At 38.0% G+C, this 23,310-nt stretch overlaps 1 protein-coding gene across 3 annotated transcripts in view; it reads right to left on the bottom strand.

Annotated features, from left to right (window-relative positions):
* CFAP47 (cilia and flagella associated protein 47) overlaps window positions 1–23,310 on the bottom strand; it is a 761,390-nt gene that overhangs the window by 202,726 nt on the left and 535,354 nt on the right. For all 3 annotated transcript variants that reach the window (XM_032799255.2, XM_075059737.1, XM_075059740.1), the window contains exon 51: window positions 10,195–10,292. In XM_032799255.2, the coding sequence (XP_032655146.1) occupies window positions 10,195–10,292 (98 nt within the window). The remainder of the gene's footprint in view (window positions 1–10,194; window positions 10,293–23,310) is intronic.

Genomic DNA, 23,310 nt, shown 5'->3' with positions numbered 1-23,310 from the left:
AATGTGTGCTGGCACATCTTAACTGCTATGTTTAGCAATGCTAGTGTGGGTAAAACTAGTGTGAGTATGTCTACCCAAGCTGCAATAACACCTTAGATTTCAGGGTAGATAAACCCATACAAGGATCTTCAGAACACCAGTCTGAGATATTTACTTGCCATAACCACATAATTTGGAACAAAATTCTAAGAAATTAATAATATAGAAGACTGCTTATGGCACAGAAATTTTTAACATACATTATTTTTAAAAATAAATATAAATTGACACTCCCTTTAAAACAGAGTGGCCACTGATGCATCCCTAGATTATAGGGCAGTGGTTCTCAAACTTTTGTACTGGTGACCTCTTTCACACAGCAAGCTTCTAAGTCCGGCCCCCCACCCTTTTAAATTAAATACACTTCTTTTTATATTTAACACTATTATAAATGCTGGAAGTGAAGCGGGGTTTGGGGTGGAGGCTGACAGTTTGTGACCCCCCCCCATGTAATAACCTTGTGACCCCCTTGTGACCCAGTTTGAGAACCCCTGATATAGGTCATCTCCTCAGCTGCATGAACTTCTGGAACGGTGCCTGACCCTACTTTCTTGACTGCGCCCTCGCCAGTGTGACCTGTCACACTGCCTGGTGGACACCATTCTGCTGAGTGCCCTGTCCCGCCCCTGCTGGCAACCTCACCTACATGGTGTGCATGAGGTCACTCCCATGAGGGCAGAGCAGCACACTGCAAAATGGTGTCCTCCATGTAACCACAGTGATACCAGACAAAAACCTGTCTGTGGTTTTATATCAGAATGGGACAGGGACAAACCTTACAAAAACAGAACTGTCCGGCTTAAAACCAGATGAACAACCTACTTTAAAATGATCCATTGCAGTTTTTAGCAGAGACAGTTGGAGAATTTTGATGAAAAACAGAAACACATTTTTGTGCCAATATTTGCAGATTTTGGTTTGGTTTATGACTAGCTCTGTTATCCAATTCTTTCCCTATTGCCACTGTCTTGACCACACAAATACCCAGTCATCACCCACATTCTTCCCTCTCAGTGAAATCTGGAAAATGCAGTACATGTGAATGGTTTGCAATTAATATCAGATATATTTTAATCTTCACACTTCATTATGCTGGCCATTCAAAGTATGAAGTAAAGTCAGAGCTCTTGGTGCCGAAACTGGACTACATTCAGTACATTATACATGTGCACTTAATTTCCGTGTCAAAGTCTGAGACCACAAGTCCACTGCATTCCCCATGTAGTTTAGTTTACAGAATTACATTAGTGTTGGCCTTGAAAGATATCGCTGTAATTGTAGAAAATTAGTAAACCAAAATAAAGCATTTTGGCCTGGACAATTATACTGAGTCACCACACTTAAACTTTACTCCATTTATATGTGCTGTAGAGACTTCATCCTGCAAGCTACTGAGCATTGTGGCCCAAAGCACATGAGTAGTCCACTGACTTTGAAAATGTGCTTACATACATAACAGAACACACCAATTTGCAGGATCAAGCCCCCACCCCCTCAAAAAAAACCCAAACAACAAAAACCTAACCAGAACTATCACAGAATAGCACTATATATATTCTGTGTAAATTATATACTATAATAATTTATTTAACACTTACTGTGAAGTGATAGAAAATAAAATAAAATAAAACACAAGTGACTTTTTGTAAGACAGTATGTAAAACTTGTGGCTCTCTATCCAGAATTTTGCTGAATAACAAGTTTCCAAAACTGTTTGCTGAGCATAGTTATTAAGATGAGAAGAAATAGTAACAGTGATACTATGAAGACAAAATAAATTAACCTCATTCTCATTACATTAAAAATAATCATGTATACTACATCCAAATTTGCTCTCAAACAGACAGACAAATCCAAAGTAACTCTGTTAATTAAAATGGAATTACTCTGGATTTACATCAATGTAATTGATATGAGAATTTAGCCCTTTATTTCAACAGTTGTTGTTTTTACACTTAATTTAGAAAATTATTTTTCTAAATTCCATATAACTAATTAGCAGATTTTAGAAAATCTTCTAAAATTTTCACTCTCTTTCTCCTCACATTTAAATTTCTGGCTTTGGACTCAAATGCAGAAGCTTAACAATAATACTGTTGCTCTAATGCCTTGAACTTATATTTGCTCTCTTTCTCCACACATCTGACAACTATTTTTCACAAATATGAGCACTCATGTAGCAAAATATGAAACCACCTTCTGATTATTGTTTAACAGTCTCTTGCCAAATTCAGCTGTAGTCTCACTGGCATTTCATGATCTACATTAGCCCCCTTTGCGTTGCACCACATAATTGATTAATTGATTAATATGGGTTGTGGGTTTTTTCTTTTTTCCAGCTTCTATGTCATTCAAACTCTACTCATTTATCCTCCTTTTTGATAACTACCATTTTATGAGATCTGTAAAGATGTTCTGGTCTGATTTATTTGTCAAACTGCTTTTAGTTAAAGTGATTAATAATTATAACCTTCCCAAATTTTATTTTCTTCCAGGAAGAATGTGCCACATTCACAGAACATTACTTTTTATGCTACCAATTCTTACGAAAGCATACTTTTAAAAATCAAGCTTAGGATATAGTTCATAACTTCAAGTTACTCAGTTTTCAAGAACAGCTTTCACATTTTCATTTACTTTAGGATTAATGGGAAAATAATATGCCACAGTTATGAAGTTATGTTTCTGGTTTACAGAATAATTATAAGCATTAGTATAAAACACATCCATAATTATATGCTTTATACCTATAATCAGAGAATAACAATAATATAATTATATGAAGGAAATGATGTCAAGACTTTAAACTGATGTTTGATCTGCTTTAAATTGCTATGATTATAGAAAGCCTTCAAGTTCTCCATATCTAGTGGTATAGTTCAGTTCCAGTTATGCAACCTTTTGCTGAAGTAACCAATGCTGTGGTTCCCGGAGGCTAACAATTCTCTTGGGGTGGGATTGTGATGGCACATGGTGCCACAAATGGCCTACAGCCAGAGTAGACACCCAGCAGTGAGCAGTGTTGGTGAGAAAAGAGGGGCATTGTCTGAGTACCTCAATGAGCCAATTCAGTGCATTTCTTGGGCAACCTGTTCTGGTGAACCTGTTATAGAAACCTGGCTTATAAATTAAAGCCTCTTTCCATTACAAGTATCCCCAGTGGAGGATGGTGATGAAAACAACAGAACTGCCCTTCTGGGAGGATGACTCCCCCCCTCCCTGCCACATGTTGTTTAAGATCAACAGTGTCAGCTGTTTGTTCCCCAGATGGGATGGATCCAGACGATTTGACAAAAGACTGCTGGAATTTGAAACTGCTGCCTTCATGATGACCACAACAAAAAATGAAGCTGTAGAAAGATAAATACATTTACAGCTACAGGCTGCAACTTCACTAATGTTAAGATAGTGAGGCAGAGGAGATGAGTTGACTTACTCTCGCGCAAACTACCAGACACTAACTGGGTCCTTAGTTGGCCAAAATGGCCTCATGCTATACACCCAAGAAATGAGAGTTGGCTTCCTTAGCCAACATCCCCACTACTCAATTCATGATTCAACACACTCCTTAATCCCACCACCCTTCCTTGATGAGGAGGAATTACGGTACAGATAAGGGAAAGCTCTGTCTGCAAAGACTTAAGACCTCTCATGCCACAGAGACTAACAGGGTTTACCACTCTTTCCTGGATCCCACACTAAGGTCAATCACAGCAGCTGGCTCCTTGAAGCCTCTTACCCGTGCTGGACATTGGCTGCAAGCTGCAACAGTATTTACTGACATTTATTATCTTCTTCATCCCCATTTTTGAGGGACGAATACTATCTCCACCCAATCTGATTCCAGCTTGGTGTGAAGAAAGTGAAAAAACCCAGACATGCTGCCTATCTTGGAAAAAGAAAAAAAAAATCCTTTCTGGCCCCACATAGTGATCAGGTTAGAGGAAACCCAGCTCTTGATAACTATATCATCTCCATGGCGGGGCTGGCAAGGCAGCAGTCACCAGCAAGAGTAGCTGCTGTGTACCCAGATATGCTTATGCACGTGAGGAGAGAAATAGCTGGAGCCTATCAGTTCCCTCACACTCCCTGTATTGGCCAATGGTTGATGCACAGAGTTAGAGACTCCAATATGCTCTCCTCAGCTCCAGCCGCTGCCTGTCCATAACCCCTATGCATGTTCCAAGCAAGAGAAGAGGAAAAGTAGTGGGCAGCCCTGGTGCCAAAACACACAACCTCATCTTCAACCAGGACCAAGGAGTGGCCATTCCTCTGCCAGACTGATCAAACACCCTATCCCTTCCCTAGTAAAATGGAAAGAGGTAGTCTCCTATCTTAACCGTAGCTTTTACCATCACAAATTACATATTGTCTAGCCATTCAATATACATTGCCACAATTTGTAATAGGAATTTGTATTTCATGGTATGAATCAGAAATCTTGTTTCATTCTGAAAGGGAAACAAAAAACAATGTAGGATCCTTAATGACACTTCCTAGATTGGGTCAGTGAAATGGGTTGGTCTGGCCAGGCATTAGCCTCAAGCAGACATGCCATATCATAGTTTTTGATATAGGAGTCTGTTGTGCTGTGAATCACTTTGAAAGGTTAATGGGATTTAATAATTCTTCTTAATAGTCACCTACCATTTTTAAATGTCAGACAGAAAACTATTTTTTTTAATGTCACATGGGAATTTTTAATGAAATTGAATTTCTAATCGTCCAATAACTGCTCGATTATTTCATCACCATTTTTGGCTTTTTTATGATATCTGTTAAGGAACAGGAAAAGGTTAACTAGTAGAAAAATGCTTTTGATTCCTGTATTTCAAAGCTCAATCTTGAGAAAAGTAGATATAGAATAAGGAGCATGTAATGGCCGGTGGCCAATGTGTGCTAGGGGCAGGGTGGAGCACTAGTCAAGTGTGAACAGATGGTCAGTTACCTGGGATGTCAATCAGTAGAAGAGGCAAGCTGGAGCAATAGTTGCAGGGGTTCTTGCAGGGGTCAGTAACAGGAAGATCCAAACTAAGGGACTAGGTCAGCGGGTTAAGGAGGCGAGGTTGGGTGAGGTGGCAAGGCAGGGTCGGGCAAGGCATCAGGGCAGCAAGACAGAGTTGTGTGAGGTGGCAAGGCAAGGCAATGGCCTGTTGCTCAGACAGTTTTGTCTTTCTGTTGGGGTTTTTATACAGTCCTGGTACCCAATGAGAATGCTGTCAACCTAGCCAATAAGGGGCCTGGGGCATGGCTGCTGTGGGTCCGCAGACGGCAGCACTAAATCTGTTGGTCGGCGTGGTGGTTTAGTGCACTGTGGTGGCAAAGTGGGTAAGGATCTGACTGATCTTCTACAGTGTTAAAAACCCAAACATCAAAGGCTACTCAACCTATGCATGGTTACTTGGTCAACATTTCCCATACACTTTTTGATAAATATAGAGGTATGAATGCTTTGAGTGATGGCGGTAGACAAGATTAACTATACTATTATGATCAAGGCATCTTAACTCCACATATACTTATTACAGTCAGGATTTTCAAAGAAGCTTACAGGAGTTAGGTCTCCAAATCACACTGAAATTTAATGGGACTGGGTGCCTAATTCCCCAAGGTTACTATGAAAATCCTAGCTTATGTGCTATAAATCCTGAAGGAAAACAAATAGTCTGTGATTCTTTTGTGCTTCCAGGAACCAAAACCTGAGGCAGAGCCCATGCAAAATTGTAAACCCTTTGAGGTATTAGCTGATGATGAGAGCTCGGAAGAGGAGTTGTCATCTGAACTGTTGTCAGTCCTTTGAATTAAATGTTATCTTCTATAAGAAGACTATGGGTGGCTGGTATACCAAATCCTGCTTCATGATATCCCCATCCAACTTGGAATCTGATCAGGACAATTCTGAAACCACCTGCCACATATACTCTAGGTTAACTGAGGAATACCTGAACAAAATAAAACCTACACTGGAGAAGACAAAATAAATACTGAGGAAAGATACTTTGATCCAACCCCTCAGAAAGAATACCTACTTGGAAACTTCAGGGATGTGGAGCTACTGAGAAAAGATTTAAAATCCACCTTAAACTCTATTAGCTACAAAACAGTGGCACTATACTTTAGTATACCTGAGACTTCACCAAGTGATGGAAATATTATACTATTAGATTCCTACATATTATACCTGTGGTTAAGTCATTCATCAAAAGTTCATCCAGCACTATACATTATCTGACATGTTCTTTGTCTGTGCTTGTGATGTCTGACAATACATGTCACTGGGGAGACCAGGTGGGTGAGGCAGCATCTTTTATTGGACCAACTTAGTGAGAGAGACAAGCTTTTGAGCCACACAGAGCTCTTCTTCAGGTCTGGGAAAAGTATTCCCAGCACTCCAGCAAAATGCCAGGTCCTTGCATTTTGACCTTGACCTTGCATTTTGCTGTGGTGCTCGGAATACCTTTCCTAGACCTGAAGAAGAGCTCTGTGTGGCTCAAAATCTTGCCTCTCACACCATCAGGAGTTGGTTCAATGAAAGATATTACCTCATCCACCTTGTCTCTCTAACATCATGGGACTGACATGGCTACAACAACACTACATAATACATGTCACTGGCTACTGAAAATGTCAGGAGGTTTCTATTTCTGAAACATATGTTCTCAGTTGATTTCAGATATTACCAACAGTTTTATTTTCCAGTATTTACTTTCAACTGGTAAAACAATTTCTAAAGTAGCTTTAAATAAACCTTTAAGAAATGCATATACATATGTGTACTTAGTAATGAAAAATATCTATTAAGCAATTACCATACATACTAATTTGGATTTTGTAATTTCTGCAAATTTGCATTATACAATTGTAAATATACTTCTCTGTTCTAAAGTTATAACTAGGGGAAATGATGAGAACAATTTCTTGAAACAGTTAACTCACTTTTTCCATATAAAATGTATCTTAACAACACATATATCGTATCTAGGATTTTAAAAATTGTTCCTAACTATTTATTGTCAGACAGTTCCACTGTTGTGGGGCAGATTCCAACCCCAGTCTGGAAGAGGTTAAAGAGATTCTCTGGGCACAATCAGCCTCAACCTGGTGCACCTTTGAGGCTTCTTAAGCATCTAGACGGGCGGATCTTTAAAAGGTAAGGTCTCTCTCAGTGCAGCACGGCACTCTGAAGGAGCAGAACTCCCCAGCCTCTGGCTGTCATTCAAAGAAAAGACTTGAGAGCTTTGGCTGCCCAGGCCCTCTCAGAAAGGAGAAAGACCAGTACATTTCCATTTCCTTTTTCCTCTCTAGGTTCCTGAAAGCTGCAGAAGCATACTGACTTTGTTTGGACTGCTTTCATTCTCTGCCTGCCCACCTGCCCTGCCACGCAACACCTTGAGCAAAACTGAGGGCTGTGCCCTGCACTCAGACAGGAAGCATTGCCCTCCCTTCTCCCTAAAGGGATGCTAGAGAGGTATAGCATACTGCACCTCCCAGAAAAATTGGACTTGATTTTTCGTTAGTAATAATAAAAGATGATTACAGCTAAATGTTGTATTAATCAGACAGGTGTTATGGTTGTCATATAGATAACATCAGTCACTTATTTCTACTTAAGTACTGGCAATGGACTAGGACAAATTAAGGGGAGGGCACTGTATGTAAACATTAGGATACAAAGAGAGCAAGATTTCAGTTCACAATTAATTTCATTTACTTTATTTAATTTATGAGCCAAATTCTGAGGTGTTTATTTAGGTTTTACTGAATCTTTATTCAGGCAAACTCCCACTTAAGTTAAGGAGAATTTTGATGAAAAAATACTAACTAGCAACCTCAGGATTTGGCAGCGTATTTTTTTAAAATAAAAACTACATTTAGTACAGACTGAAAGCCAGATTTATTTTCTGCAGCTGGACAACTTGGGCTGAAAGACAGCCTCTCCTCTTATTCTATAGTGAACCTGTTGGTTGCAAGTTTGTATTGTTTTTACAAAATAATAAAGAATTAAGAGTAAGGCAGTTTCTTTTATTTAGTGGAACTATTATCCTGCTGCTGCATTGTTAAATGTATTGTGTAGCCTTTAAACTCCCTCAACATAGTCAAAAAGTTTTCTTTGTTCCCTTATAGCAACTCACTGGCTTTTAATATTTTAACAGAACATTTTCAAAATTGCATAAGAAATGCACACGGAAATCACATCAAAAGAAAATGGATTTTTTGCCCACTTCTCCTTAAACAGTTTTTCGCCCCCTAGCTGACAAGGGAGTGCAAAGTTTTGCATATTAAAACAATAACTTTTTTTCCCAGCTGTAGAATATCTATTAAGCATCCTATTTAAATAAAGAATGACTAAACCCACTGAAGTGAGATTGTGGTTGGAAAAATGACTGTAAAAATGGCAGGTTGTTATTGAGTTTGTCTGCTTCCATTGAGTTATCCAATTTACCTCTGGTTTATTGACAAAACCATGATTTTACTATTGTCAGCAGTGACAAGCTAACAGAACTGAAAAAGAGCAACTAATTAGGAACCGTATGAAACTCATTGGCTTCACTTTGCAGGTATTCACTGGTTTTGATCCATATGGCTACACAAACCTTGAGTTCCACTCGGAATTTTAGGTGCAGATGAATCTTAAATCTGAAAGTGACATTCAGCCAAAAGGTGTCTGTTTTACTGTATCAACAGTGTGAAACTGCAAATCTCACATGATGCGATCCAAAATCTTAAATCTGCCTGAAAGGTCTGTAAATATTTGGGATGGAACGTTTCAGAGGGAGAAGGACAAACACTAAAAGTGATAAATGATTAAAGCCGTTAGAAAATATTTTACAAAATGTATCTAGGGAAGACACATGTAGAACTATTTTCAAACTCCTTCATTCAAGCAAATGGTTGACTTCATGTCACTATAAAACTTTTGTTTTAAGTTGCATCCTGCAAAGGCCTACACACTCTGTATCGCTAAGTCCACCCAGCAACAGTACAGTTTCTAGTCTCATCCAATATTCATTTTATTTTTCAAGCTATTTTGTGTATCTCTGCATTGCCTATAATCACGATGCATTCAAGACCCAAAACTATTTTAGGCAATAATATGAAACTGTTCTTTTTGCATATTTTTAATGTGCTGCATTCATGATGCAAGTTACCATGCACCTAGAAACGAAATTACTAAATACTAATTATTTAAAGAACAAATCAGGAGAAGTGAGTATGGCAGGGAGGGAGGGGGACCTGAATTCTAATTGTATGAAGCCAAACTATAGCATCAATTCTATATTTTTCTAGGGAAAGCTTCCTGCAGCAAAGCAGTGCAACTATTATTTTATTCATAGAACTCATCAGCATCTATTACAAAAGCCATTTTTTCTCATTTGCTTACAAAAAAACAGAAAATAGCACTTCTAGATGATAAAATGAATATTCTTCAAAAGAAGTTGAGAAAAACATTAGCCATGGAAAAAAAAAAAAAGCACAACACTAAAATATCTAATTCAAAGGCAAAAAATGCAGACAAAAATAAATCTATGCAGGCTAATCTCAGTATCATATCAGAAATGCTAAATAATGAACTATTCAAGCTTTATATATTTAAATGGTTTATAAAATACAAGCCATTTTATTCAATGAAACAGTGTAATAATTCTTCCAAGCTGATTAACAACATTTTATAATGTTTTTGATGGTTAAAGGAAATATTTACCTAATCCAAAAAATGATTAAGCAATTTTTTAAAAAATCATGAAAGCTTAAGCTTATTAATAGTGTTCATTGAGCAAAAGTGGAAGGCACCTAAAATGGATTTGTCCTGTTCTGTGTAGCTCTAGAACAAAAGCTGGTTGAAGTTTTTTATTGAATCCAGCTCTGAGTGCCAATGTGTGAAACAGATTACAGCAGAATAAAAACCACGAAAGAGAGTGTCAAAGATGGTAGTTAATGAATGATTATAAATAAATGTTTAAAGATGGCAAACAACAGCTTATTTTTAGTTTACATTACTGAATTTAAATGAAGACCCAGAATATTGGGTATCTATTTAGCCCAAAAGTTGAACTTGTGTGGTCTCTCTAGAAATGTGTACAATGTTCCACACAGTGGAAGTTATATATACTGTTATTGCAATGTCACAAAACTAAACCTTGAAAACTATCTTACCAGAGCTGCACACTTCACATCCAGGGTTCTTTCAGGTGCACAAGGTACACTATTAATCTCCAAGGAAAACCACACTTTGCAACATGAAGATTCTCCTCCTGTGTAAACAAAATAGAAGAAAGTGTTTTTTACAAATCTGTTCTTGAGACAATGTGTGAAATCTTAGCCCCATTCACCTCAATGGAAGTTTTGACTTAAGCAGGGCCAGGATTTCACCTATTAATATTTGTAATTAGCACTGAGGCATCATTCCAAGAAAATCACAATCTAGTGTAAGTATTGCCACTCCATTACATTCCTTGTTACTTTATCTTGTAGATTCAATTTGATAATATGATTAACAGATGCAATCTGAACTGAAATATCACTTTTAAAAATTAACTTACTCTGCCACTTTTTAGCTATTTTCTGCATATGTGCATTCCTTAAACATAATCCAAGAATAATTAAAATAATCTTTGCATTAAAAGGCTGTTCTACAGTATTAAACAAAAGTATTAAGGAACAAAAAATCACCTAGAATAATTTTTTTATCATAGCAGGGACAGTCCTCCCTTGCAAAATCTACACACTATATTTTGTTTCACAGTTGCATCGAACTTTGCATCAAGTTTTCAAACAAGGTGACCTTAGTTTTAAGTCTTGTGACTATGTTTAAATCAGAAACATTAGCAAATATCAAATGTATGCATCAAAACATTCCACTACAGGAATTGCCATATTGGGTCAGACTAACCATCTAGCCAGTTTCCTTTCTCTGACAATGCCCAGTACCATGTTTTGCAGAGAAAGATGCACGGAACTCTGCAGTAGGCAGTTATGGAATAAAATGGCCATAGGAAAATATTCTTCCGAAACCCCACTAAATAGAGTTTGGCCTATTTTCTGAAATATGATTGTTTATATCACATATAAATCTCTTGTATCTCTCCTCCTACATGGTCCAGAAGGCAGCAAAGAGAGAGAATTAGGGGATTCTGCTGCTATCTAGAAGCAAAAAAACAGCACCAGAGTCTCGGAAATTGACTTCCTGCACAATTAAGAGGAAAAAAAGCTTTATTGATTATCTCATTTCCCAGATTAGAGGTCACTTGCAATTATATGCAACTATAAATATTAAAAACTTGATTTAAAAAATAGGAACAAATTCTGCAGAAATTGATGGGTTAAAAGGACAATACATTTACAAGGAAAGCTTGATGCTCATCACTGTTAAGTGGGCAAGTGGAATTGTTAAATCCTGCTTGGAATGTACTCTGCTATTAGGGCCAGCAACAGGAGAGTGGATCCTTCCATTAACTATCGCAAGCAAGGTCAAGCCCTGCCCCAATTGAAGTGACTGGCATCTGAAGTGACTGGCAGTAGAAAGACTCACACTTCCCAATGAAGACGTTTTTATAAATGCATGGAGTTTAAGGCCAGAAGTGACCAGTAGATAAACTAGCCTGAGCTATATATCTTAGGCCATTAAATTTCACCAATCACCCCTATATTGAGCTCATTAACTTGTGTTTGTCTACAGGATATCTTCTAGAAAGCCATCCAGTCTCAATCTGCAGCCATCAAGAGTTGGAGAATCCACCACTTATCTTGGTAATTTGTCCCAATGGTTAATCACATTTACTGTTAACAATTTGTGCCTCATTTCTAATAGAAATGCCTCTGCCTTTAGATTCCAGATATTGGATCTTGTTATGCCTTTCTCTGCCAGCTTAAAGTGCTCTCTGGTAGCTGATATTTTCATCCCATGAAGGTACTTATACACTGTAATCAAGTCATCACCCAATTTTCTTTTTTTATAAATGAAACATACTGAGCTCTTTAAATCTCACACTATCAGGCATTTTCTTCAGCACTTGCATCATTTTCATGGCCTTTTCCTGCACTCTCCAACTTTTTAATAGCCTTTTAAAAAGGTCCACACCAGAATGGTCTGCAGCAATCCAGTATAAATCTCACCAATGGTATATGTGTAGGCAAAATCAACGTCCTAATCCTACTCGCTACTCCTCTGTATATACATTGAAGGATCACATTAGCTTTTTTTGCCAGAGCATTGCAGTAGGAGCTCATGTTGAGTTGCCTGTCCACTCCAATCCCTAGATTCTTTTCAGAGTCATTGCTTTCTACAATACTGATCCCCATTCTGTAGGTATGTCTTGTTCCTTGCTGTATAAGTTTGCATTTGGATGCACTAATACACATTTTGGTTGAAGGGACTCAGCTTCCAAGCAATCCAGATAGCTCCGTATATCTGCTGGTTCTCATGACTATTTGGGATAGGGACTTGTCATGGTACAATTCCCCACTCTGAATCTTAGCGCCCAAGAGATGGGGTATCAGCATGAATTCCCCTAAGCTTGATTACCAGCTTAGGACCTATAGCGCTGCCACCAACCAGGAATTCCAGTGCCTGGTACACTCTGGTCCCCCCAAAACCTTGCCTGGGGAACCCCAAGACCCAGACTCTCTGGATCTTAACACAAGGAAAGAAAACCCTTTCCCCCACAGTTGCCTCTCCCAGGCTTCCCCTCCCTGGGTTACCCTGGAAGTCATGTAGTCAACTCTCGATACAAACAGAGAGGACAAATTCGCCTTCCCCCTCCTTCTCTTTCCCCTTCCCAGACTTTCCTGAGAGGGAGAAGTATCTGATACAGAGAGGAAATTAGCTCTCTTCCCCCCTTCTCCTTCTCCCACAAGTCTCTGGTGAATCCAGACCCAGTCTCTGGGGTTCTCACCAGAATAAAAAACAATCAGCGTTTCTTAAACAAAGAACTTTTAATTAAAGAGAGAAAAAACGTTAAAAATTATCTTTTTCTAAATTTAAGAGATGGATTAGCTAAGGTTTTTTTAGTTATAGGCACTGGATACCCTCCGCCTAAGTATTCAAGTACAAATTAAATCCTTTTCAGCAAAAATATGATTTTGAACTCTTTCAGCAATACACAATTAAATCCTTCCAGCAATTGCACATTAAATTCTTCCAGCAAATGCACATGTGCAAATAAAGAAAACCAAACATAAGCCTAACTGCCATCTACTTAGTATTACAGTTTGGAATCTACAAGAACCTTGTTCAGGGAGGATTGAGAGAAACTGGTTGCACGTCGGTCCCCCTGAGCCCAGAGTGAACAACAACAAAAAACTAACAGACACACGAAACTTCCCTCCCTCAAGATTTGAAAGTATCCTGTCCCTTGATTGGTTCTCCGGTTAGGTGACAGCCAGGCCTACTGAACTTGTTAACCCTTTATAGTCAAAGAAATATAAAGTACTTCTGTGCTATTAACTTTTCTTATCTGTTTATGACAGGGTTCCATCAATCTTCACGTGAATCAGAAATTTAATCATCAGTGACTTTATATTTATGCTGAGATTACTGATGAAAAAGTTGAATGATGCTGGGTCTAGAACTGATCCCTGTGGAACTCCATTAGAAACATCCCTATTATATTATGATTCCTCTCTGATTACTTTTGAGACGTTTCAGTTAGCAAGTTCTTCATACATTTAAAGTATGCTCTATTAATATTGCATAGTGATAATTTTTTTTAATTCAGAAAAAACGCCTCCTAAATGTGTAAATATATTAAATGTATGTATTTACTTTTACCAACCAAACTTGTCATCTCAATGGATAAAATAAGGTATGACAAGACCTGTTTTTTCATAAACCCTTGCTGTCTAATTATTTTTCTATTCTTTACAATTGAATCCTGTTTAGCTTCTCCATTATTTGCCTGAGATTGGTTACCTGGCCTGTGTTTACCCAGCTCATCCCACCTGCCTTTCTGAATATTTGTACAAAATTAACACTTTTCCAGTGTTCTGGAATTTCCCTGGTATTCCAAGATGTATTACAAATTAACATCAGTGGGACAGAAATCTTCTCAGCCAACTGTTTTAGGACTCTTTGGGGCAAGTTACCTTAGCCTGCTGATTTAAAAATGTTGCCTAGTCAATTAGATTTAATACCCTCTTTGGTTACCAATGTACTGCAAAGTATTTCAGCATCCTGCTTCTTTCCAAATACATAACAAGACTATTGACTGAACATTTGTGGCTTTTCTGCTTCATTATTAACAATTTTACCACTTCCATCTAGGAATGGACTTATAACATTGCTAGGAATTCTTTTGGTCCTAATATATTTAAGATCCTTTTTATTTTTCTTAGGGCTGAAGCCACAGATTTTTTCCATGCTGTCTTTAGCTTTCCTTACCAATTATCTGCACTTCACAACACTGGTGACCCTGACATGATAGTGGTGTGATTACTGCTGTGTGTTGCTAGTGCTGCTGTTCTTAGAAGAGAGTGCAGCATGTTGATTCTCCAGACCTTGATGTTGTTCACAAAGAAAAACCATAGGCTTGGTTCAGTGGAGAAGGTTTATTGTTGATGAAGCATGGTACTAGCACCGCAGCTCAATGGTTACAGATACACTAATACATATATGATCACAATAATGGTACCAGCTCAATCATCAAAACATTAAGCTGTCCCCTAGTCTAGCATAAAGATGCCCCTTCTATGACTTCTTCTTTTATACATTGATACAAACAAGTTACATATTACATTCCATATGTTGCTAGTTAATAACCTTGTACCTGCTAGTTTGAACACAACATCCTCATCCATTATCCAGTCATCCCATTCTTAGCTTACAAGTGGTCAGTGTGCTCTTGTACCATGTCTTGTGAATTTGCTTATATAGTTGGTTGATAACTATGGGTGTTCTAGAACCATCCTCTCAGGTCAGGAATGTGCTTACTTGGTTAGCTAATACCTAGTGTTTGGCTATTTTGCCAAGGACAGGCCTACTATGGTTCACAGCCTTTGGTTCATAGATTCATAGACTCTAGGACTGGAAGGAACCTCGAGAGGTCATCGAGTCCAGTCCCCTGCCCTCATGGCAGGACCAATACTGTCTAGACTATCCCTGATAGACATTTATCTAACCTACTCTTAAATATCTCCAGAGATGGAAATTCCACAACCTCCCTAGGCAGTTTATTCCAACGTTTAACCACCTTGACAGTTAGGAACTTTTTCCTAATGTCATACTGTTTGTTATGCTAAGGAGTTAACACTAAACTACTTCTCATCAGTGAGACTATCCAATTCCTCTTGCTTGTTACCCAGATTCCCAGCACTGATATTTAAGTAACTGAAAATTTTCTTCTCTTCACTTTATTTGTCACATCTGTCCAAAATGTTGGTGACACAATGAATTTGAGTTTGTAATGCATTTACCTCCTTATCACCTCACCTTTACATTATTAGTTTAATGCCATCCTGGCTGCTCCAGCAAGTCTCCAACCGAGATTAGTCTCCCTGTCTGTGAAATGTGGGACATCTCATTCATACAGCTCTGTCCACCATTGGAATGTGGACAATACACCACAAAATTCAGACCTTCGGCTTTACACCATTCACAAAGCCAAAAGTTCACCTCCACTATTTTCTGCCTTCTCCATTTTCTCACCCATGTGTTGCAAACCATCTACATCAGTGCCCCCAACCCATCTTTCCCACTGAATGGAATCTATAAAATGTAGGTATAACTACAGCCCTATGAATGTACTAACTCCCAATGCCTACAATGACACTACACACTCCAGTTGGGTGGGTGTGAAAGCACAAGACGCAGCATGGGGAATTACACTGTGTGTGAAGTGAAGAGTTTTAACTACATTTAACATAAGCAATTCAGCAATTCCAACACCTGAGCCATTCTTTTAATGCCAAATCTGAGGAACTGTCCCAGATTGAAGTATCAATAGAGGAAGTGTTGTGAACAAACTGACAAATTAAACAGTAACAAGAAGTCACCAGACTAGATGATATTCACCCAAAGGTTCTGCCAAACAGACCTGTAGATATTGTTGAATATCATATAGGTAGTTTATATAAACTCTAAAGAACTGGTATCTTTTACTCAGGGAGAACACAGCTGAGTAACCTTTTCCTGCAAGAACAACTTCTTACGAGTTTCTGTCTGTCTTATGCACAGCCATTTCTAAAATTTTAAACATAACTCCATAACAAACTCACATAATGATATTATAGATATCTAAGTGCATCCTGGGAAAAATGAATTACAGGAGTTACTAAACTGTAACTTACAATTTAAGAAGCAGCAACTGGATGCTGAAAAGATGATTTTTGTGTCACTAGACCTTTTCTACAGAATACAGGTTTGGCCTTGGTTAGCACTTGCCTTGAGTTCTAAGCTTTTCTCTTCTCTCTATTTTTGTTTTGTTTTGTTTTTTGTTTTGTTTTTTATTGGTGACAGAAATATCTACACTTAATGATTTCATTCCAGAGAAAAAAATACATTAACTGAACATTAAATTTCATGGTTAAGTACTCAAAAGTCAGGAAATTCCAAAATTAAGGTTGGATGTGCAACTATCATTTGAATTCAATAGTTGGAGGACACGAAAAACGAAGTGTGAATCACACAAACTTCTATCCTCACTTCTCCATAAGCAGTAAAATTGAGTGAAGATTAAATGCAGTCTAATACCACCTATGACTAGGATTAAATCAATAAAAAGATGTTGTAACTTTCATGTCCACTACTTTTTTGAAAAGTGTTTATTAAAATGTAACTCAAATTCTATATTCTATCATGAAACTGTGTCATATACTAAGTGACCAATCCCAACTGAGAACAACCAACTATGTGATTTGTATGATACTTTTCCTTTCCTGTCAAGCAGATTCCCTGTGGTGGGAAAACCATGTTCTTTTGAATAATATGAGCAATATATTCAGCCTCATAAAGAATAAGGTGCAGTGGCCCGGTAGAAATGAATAACATGAGAAGAAAGAGTTTTTAGAAGTGCTCAGTTCCAAATCTCTGCAGTTCATCTTTTTGGAACAGCACACTCTATGAAGAAGTGATTTTTTTTACTGTGAATTTTTAAATGTTCATACCTTTTTTGACATAATTTTTAAATGTACTTTGCAAATACTATGACAACTCAGCAAGAACTACTTACACAATAAGTTTTATAGCTTGTCTGGTTTTGTGATGTAGGTTATATTATAGACTCATAGACTCATAGACTCGTAGGTCAGAAGGGACCAATATGATCATCTAGTCTGACCTCCTGCACAAAGCAGGCCACAGAACCCTACCCATACACTTTTATAACAACCCCTAACACATGACTGAGTTATTGAAGTCCTCAAAATTGTGGTTTGAAGACCTCAAGCTGCAGAGAATCCACCAGCAAGTGACCCATGCCCCACGCTGCAGAGGAAGGCGAAAAACCTCCAGGGCCCCTGCCAATCCGCCCTGGAGGAAAATTCCTTCCCGACCCCAAATATGGCGATCAGCTAAACCCTGAGCATGTGGGCAAGACTCACCAGCCAGCACCCAGGAAAGAATTCTCTGCAGTAACTCAGATCCCATCCCATCCAACATCCCCTCACAGACCATTGAGCAGACTTATCTGCTGATAATCCAAGATCAATTGCCCAAATTAAACTATCCCATCATATCATCCCCTCCATATACTTATCAAGCTTAGTCTTAAAGCCAGATAAGTCTTTTGCCCCCACTACTTCCCTCGGAAGGCTGTTCCAGAACTTCACTCCCCTAATGGTTAGAAACCTTCGTCTAATTTCAAGTCTAAACTTCCTAATACCCAGTTTGTACCCATTCGTCCTAGTGCCTACATTAGTACTAAGCTTAAATATATAAACGTACATCACAAAACCAGACAAACTATATATATATATAAACTGTTACTGTTTGTTTGTTTGTTTATATGTATAAATAAACAAACAAACAGTAACAGTTCCCCCTACTGCTAAACACATTTTTTATTCACCATTCTTAACACAAACAACTTTTCAAAACATTCACCTTTCCCCAGCCATGGAAAGTTTCAGTCCAAAAGGTGACATTTTCAGACATCTATGAGCAAATCAAAACAGGGGTTCATAATAGAAAACATACTGTAATAAAACAGACATACCGTGTGTGTGTGTGTGCTCATTTATAAACTTTTGACATTTTAAATATATTTGATATCTTCCTTCATGACTTAGTGATAGTACTTTGAAGTCTTATGAGGCAAACCTGTGTTTGATTTTAGTCTCATTCCCTGTTGTCTCACTCTGTGGGGCTTCACAGACAACAACAAAAAATCCCTAACTTGCCAGCATACAACGACAGGGCTGTGATCCTGTCAGACCTCATAACACAAGCAAGATTAAGCTTAGTCAGTACTTGGATGAAAGACTGCAAAGGGTAAGAAAATGAATGCACATCTCTAGAGCATAAGAGTGCATCAACTCTAATATTTAATCTCCTACATACCTTCTTTCTGTCCCCATTACAAATTTTCATTCTTCATAATCAATAGGCTTTGGCACTTGTTGATGAGGTCAGGGATTTGACATTAATATTAAGTGTTCAGAACAACTGGTGCACATGCCAGTTCAGCTTCATTTATTCACCAGCAGTGGCAAATATAACTCCATCACCTCAAGAGATCTTACTTTCTGTAAAGCTAAGAGTTTATTTCAGAATACAAAAAGCTGTATGCTTTTCTACAACAAACTCACATCTCATGTGTGACAGGAATCACATGGCAAGTTTAATATTATATTTTCATAAGAGGTGTGTAATACGAACTGTGATGGGGTGTGCATACCCCACACTACCCAGGAAAGGGTTAATCCCACACTATGGGCCAAGGAAGTCCCGCCCCTCAGACCGTGCTGAGTATGCTTCAATTGCTGTGCTAGTATAAAGGAGAGCAGCCCAGCTCACTGTGGGCTGACCACCAAGGAGGAAGTGCCACAACCCAATGGCCCCCCTCCCCTTAGGGAGTCCCCTGGAAAGGTAAAATCAGCACAGTATATTGGTAACACTGTTGCAAGCATCGCAAAGCATTTTGGAGAAGGTTAAAGGTGTGTGAATGGAAAGTGGTTTTCAGTCTATGATTTTTGGTGTATAGCAGAGTTATGAATTTAAGCTCCCAGGCTCATCTTTTGAAAGTGTAGCTTGAAAGCTTGTCTCTCACACCAACAGAAGATGTCCCTATGAAAGATATTACCTCACCCACCCCAGATATCTAATATCCTGAGACCGACACACCTACAACTACACTGTATAATGCACATGCACACCATTACTATTATGTGACCACTGAAGATGTAGACCCCTCCGGCACACACTTAAGCACTACATTTATGAGTAAATCCACTGAAGCCTTTGTAAGATTGGGGCCATAGTTTATGAAAAACTATGAACTGATAAATAATGGTTGTATTTAAAAGTGAAAACAATGCCTTTTCTTTTCTTTTTTTTTGGCAGAGGGTGGGGGAAGAGAGCAAGGCTGATACTACTGTACATTTTTTTACATTTATTTTAATATATTATCTCTCAAATGCATATAATATTAAATATAATGTTTTATGGTGTTTATTTTCCAGGTTTCTTTGGTTCTACAAAACTAAGAATTCTATTACAAAGAGCTAAACATCATCTAGTTCCCTTGTCCTTACATTTTATTCTTATGTTAAATTTATAATCCACTTTTTCTAGAATTCTCAGGAAATGAATACATTTTATGGATTATTTTAAACTCAATTACCATATAACATTTTCTGTCAGAGGAACATTTAGCTAAAATAGTGTAAGACGGTACATAGCGATGGCTTTCACAAAAAGGTTTTGGAAACCTTCTACGGTAGTTTTTCTGGATAACTAAACTATTCATATCTACTAGATGAAAATTATTACTTTTGATTCTATTGAAAAACCTTTCTCAATTAAGTCTTTTTATTATTGGTCCCAAGCACCTCATTTTGTCTCTACATTTAGTTTTCAAGTGTAGAAAATTGTTACATAATATATGGAGAAAACTGCAAATTACTCACAGATAAAGAAAAATCTTATAATTTTAGGATGTTAGATGATCAAGATAATGTAAAAAGGAAGGCACTAATGTTAAATTCTGCCATGCAAAGAACCAGGCATGCTTATAAAAGCAATGCAGTTGATTATATTCTTCCAGAGAAGTTATGAAGTTAGGATTGTAACCTTTAAATTTTGTCTATGGGCTCAAGAGTCATTTAGTCTAATGCTCATTTTTTTTCAAGAGAATTTGCTTTATAAACTGAGTGGAAACAATGAGTCTATAGTTTTTAAGTCCTTTCCAAGCCCATTGTAGGAGGTAAAAAATGTGTTTAGTTTCTAAAGTTTTAAAAATATTTAATTAAAAAAAATATTTAATACACCTCCATTATAAGGTGTCATATATATAAAAAATTCAAGTATATTTAAAGACAGTTCCAGTTAAATTTCCACATGGATGTCAGGGACTCATTAAAGAAACCTCTACAACATTCATTGCCTATTAAAATGTCTCAAGAGATACACTCAAGGGGCCAGATCCTCAGCTACCGTAATCTGCCATAGCTCCACTGACTTCAGTAAAGTGACAGCGATTTACACAAGCTGATGATCTAGACGAAGGGATTTTCATCACCCAAAACAATGACCAAGACTTGCAAAAGTGATTGGTAATTTTGGGTGCCCAACTTGAGACACTATATATAGTTTTGTAGAGGGGTAGGTAGTCTCTCTGCTATTCAGTACAAAATTAATATTTATGGTACAACTCTATTTACACAAGTGTTATTTCAGTTATTAAGATAAGAATAGTAACTAAAATATGTTTAATGTTACATTAATTCATTTTCTGAGTTTTTTATAAATTTATCAACTAAAACAAAGCATAATATAAAATTCAGTGGGCGAACCCAAGGTAGCCTCACAAACAGTACACCAGAACCAAATTACCCCCAGTGAGAACAAAGTAACATCATGGGCTAAACAACTTTTTGTTCAGATGCTGTACTGTTAGGCACCAGTATAAGAACCTATATAGGTAGATGTGACTGGTCTAGAGTAAAATAAGCTATTTCTAGGAATGCACAAAAAAAATGCAAATTTCCTGAGCAAGACAAACTTAATTCAGAAAATATGTGGATGATGGAAGAGTATGTATAAAAATAAGTGCATTCCAAGCAATGAGGGGTAGATGATTTCATTTAGTTATGTAATTTACAGCATGTAAAAACCATTCTGCAGTCATTTCTATCCATTTTGGAAGTGTCTGAAAGCAGTTTGTTGATCACAGGGAAAGCATATCAGTGTAATCTCACTAATACATTCACACAGACAAAATCCACAGAACTTGAGAGCTGGGATCCACCCCTGCAGCTAGTGGGAGACTGGGGCTTGGTCTACACTAGGACCTGTCAGTATAACTATGTCGCTCAGGAATGTGGAAAATCCATATCCCTGAGCAATGTAGTTATACCAGCCTAGCCCCTTGTGTAGACAGGGTTATGTCAATGGGAGGGATTCTCCTGTCAACATAACTACCACCTCTCAGGGATGTGAGTACCCTACGCCAATGGGAGAAGCTGTCCTCTCAGCATAGGTAGCGTCATCACTAAGTGCTATAGTGATGCAGCTGTGCTGCTGCAGCACTGTAAGTATAGATGAGGCCTGGGTCCACAGAAGATTCCTTCCTCTTTCCTCACCACATTTTCTCTATAGAAGGAGCCATATAAGTTTGGGTGTACTCAAAAAAATCTTCTCATTCATGTCATTCAAAATGATTAAGCAGCTCCCATATATAGTGGTGCAATCACAGAAGCCAGGACTTTGTTGAGGACGATGAAAGTCTCAGGAAAGGAGAACTTCAAATTGAAGCAGAGGGAAATGATCTCATATTTGGGACCCTCCTTCCAGATGAAGTCATAGTATCCTCTCACACTGAGGATACTTTTCAAGGGAAGTGGACCTCTGTTATTTAGTACTGGGAGACTCAATCATTAGAAATATAGATAGCAGGGTTTTTGATGACCACGAGAACTGCACAGTTAAATGCCTGCCAGGTGCACAGGTTGCAAACCTCTCTTGAGACATCAAGTCAGATGTATGTGCAATGCTGGGTAGGAGCCGGTGACTGTGGTACAAGTCGTTACCAATCACACAGGGAATGGTAGCAGAGAGGTCCCAGCGGCCAAATTTAGGCTGCTAAGAGATTGAAGTCCAGGGTTTCTATGGCAGCATTCTCTGAAATGCTGCCAGTTCCATGAACAGGGTCAGTTAGACAAGCAGAACAGCAGGGTCTCAAAGCATAGATGAGATGATGGTGTTCAGAGGACAGATTTAAGTTTATTAGGAACTGGGGAGCCTTTAGGGAAAGGAGGAGCCTATATAGGAAAGATAGGCTCCATGTAAACCAAAACGAGACACATCCCTCAGAGGAAGATTTGTTAAAGGGAATACTAAACAACTAAACATTGACAAATTTTGTAAGTGCTTGCATTCAAATGCAAAAAGTTTAAGCAATAAGAAGGGTGCACAGGATCTTGTCCAAGAGGTGAATATAGCTGAACCACTCAGTAATAGTGATCATAATTTAAATATCTTTAACATCCTGGCAGGGGAAAGTCCCAAAGAAATCCATCACAGCACTATTTAATTTCAAAAAAGGGAACTACACAAAAATGAGACAACTAGTTAGGTGGAAATTAAAAGGAATAGTCACAAGAGTGAAATGCTTGCAAGCTGCATAGAAGATTTTTAAAAACACCACGATAGTCTCCAAATATATGTATACCCCAAATTTAAAAAAAAACATAAAAGGACCAAAAAAAATGCCACCATGGCTAAACAATATAGTAAAAGAGGTGGTCAGAGATCCCCCCCCAAAAAAGACGTTTTAAAAATTGGAAGTCAAATTCTACTGAGGAAAATAAAAAGGAACATAAACTCCTGGCAAGTGGAAAAGTACAAGTAGACAGGCCAAAAGAATTTGAAGATCAACAAGCAAAAGGCATAAAAAAAACTAACAGCAATTATTTTTAAGGACATCAGAAACAGGAAGCGTGCCACACAATCAGTGGGATCACTGGATGATCGAGATGCTAAAGGAGTACACTAGGAAGACAAGGCTGTTGCAGACAAACTAAATGAATTCTTTGCATCAGTCTTCACTGCAGAGGATAGGACAGCGATTCCAACACCTGAGCCATTCTTTTAATGTCATATCTGAGGAACTGTCCCAGATT

This window comes from Chelonoidis abingdonii, chromosome 1 (genome assembly GCF_003597395.2).
Source record: "Chelonoidis abingdonii isolate Lonesome George chromosome 1, CheloAbing_2.0, whole genome shotgun sequence".
Classification (NCBI taxonomy): domain Eukaryota; kingdom Metazoa; phylum Chordata; order Testudines; family Testudinidae; genus Chelonoidis; species Chelonoidis abingdonii.
Note: the sequence above shows the minus strand (reverse complement) of the source record. Positions and strands in the feature narration are given on the sequence as shown.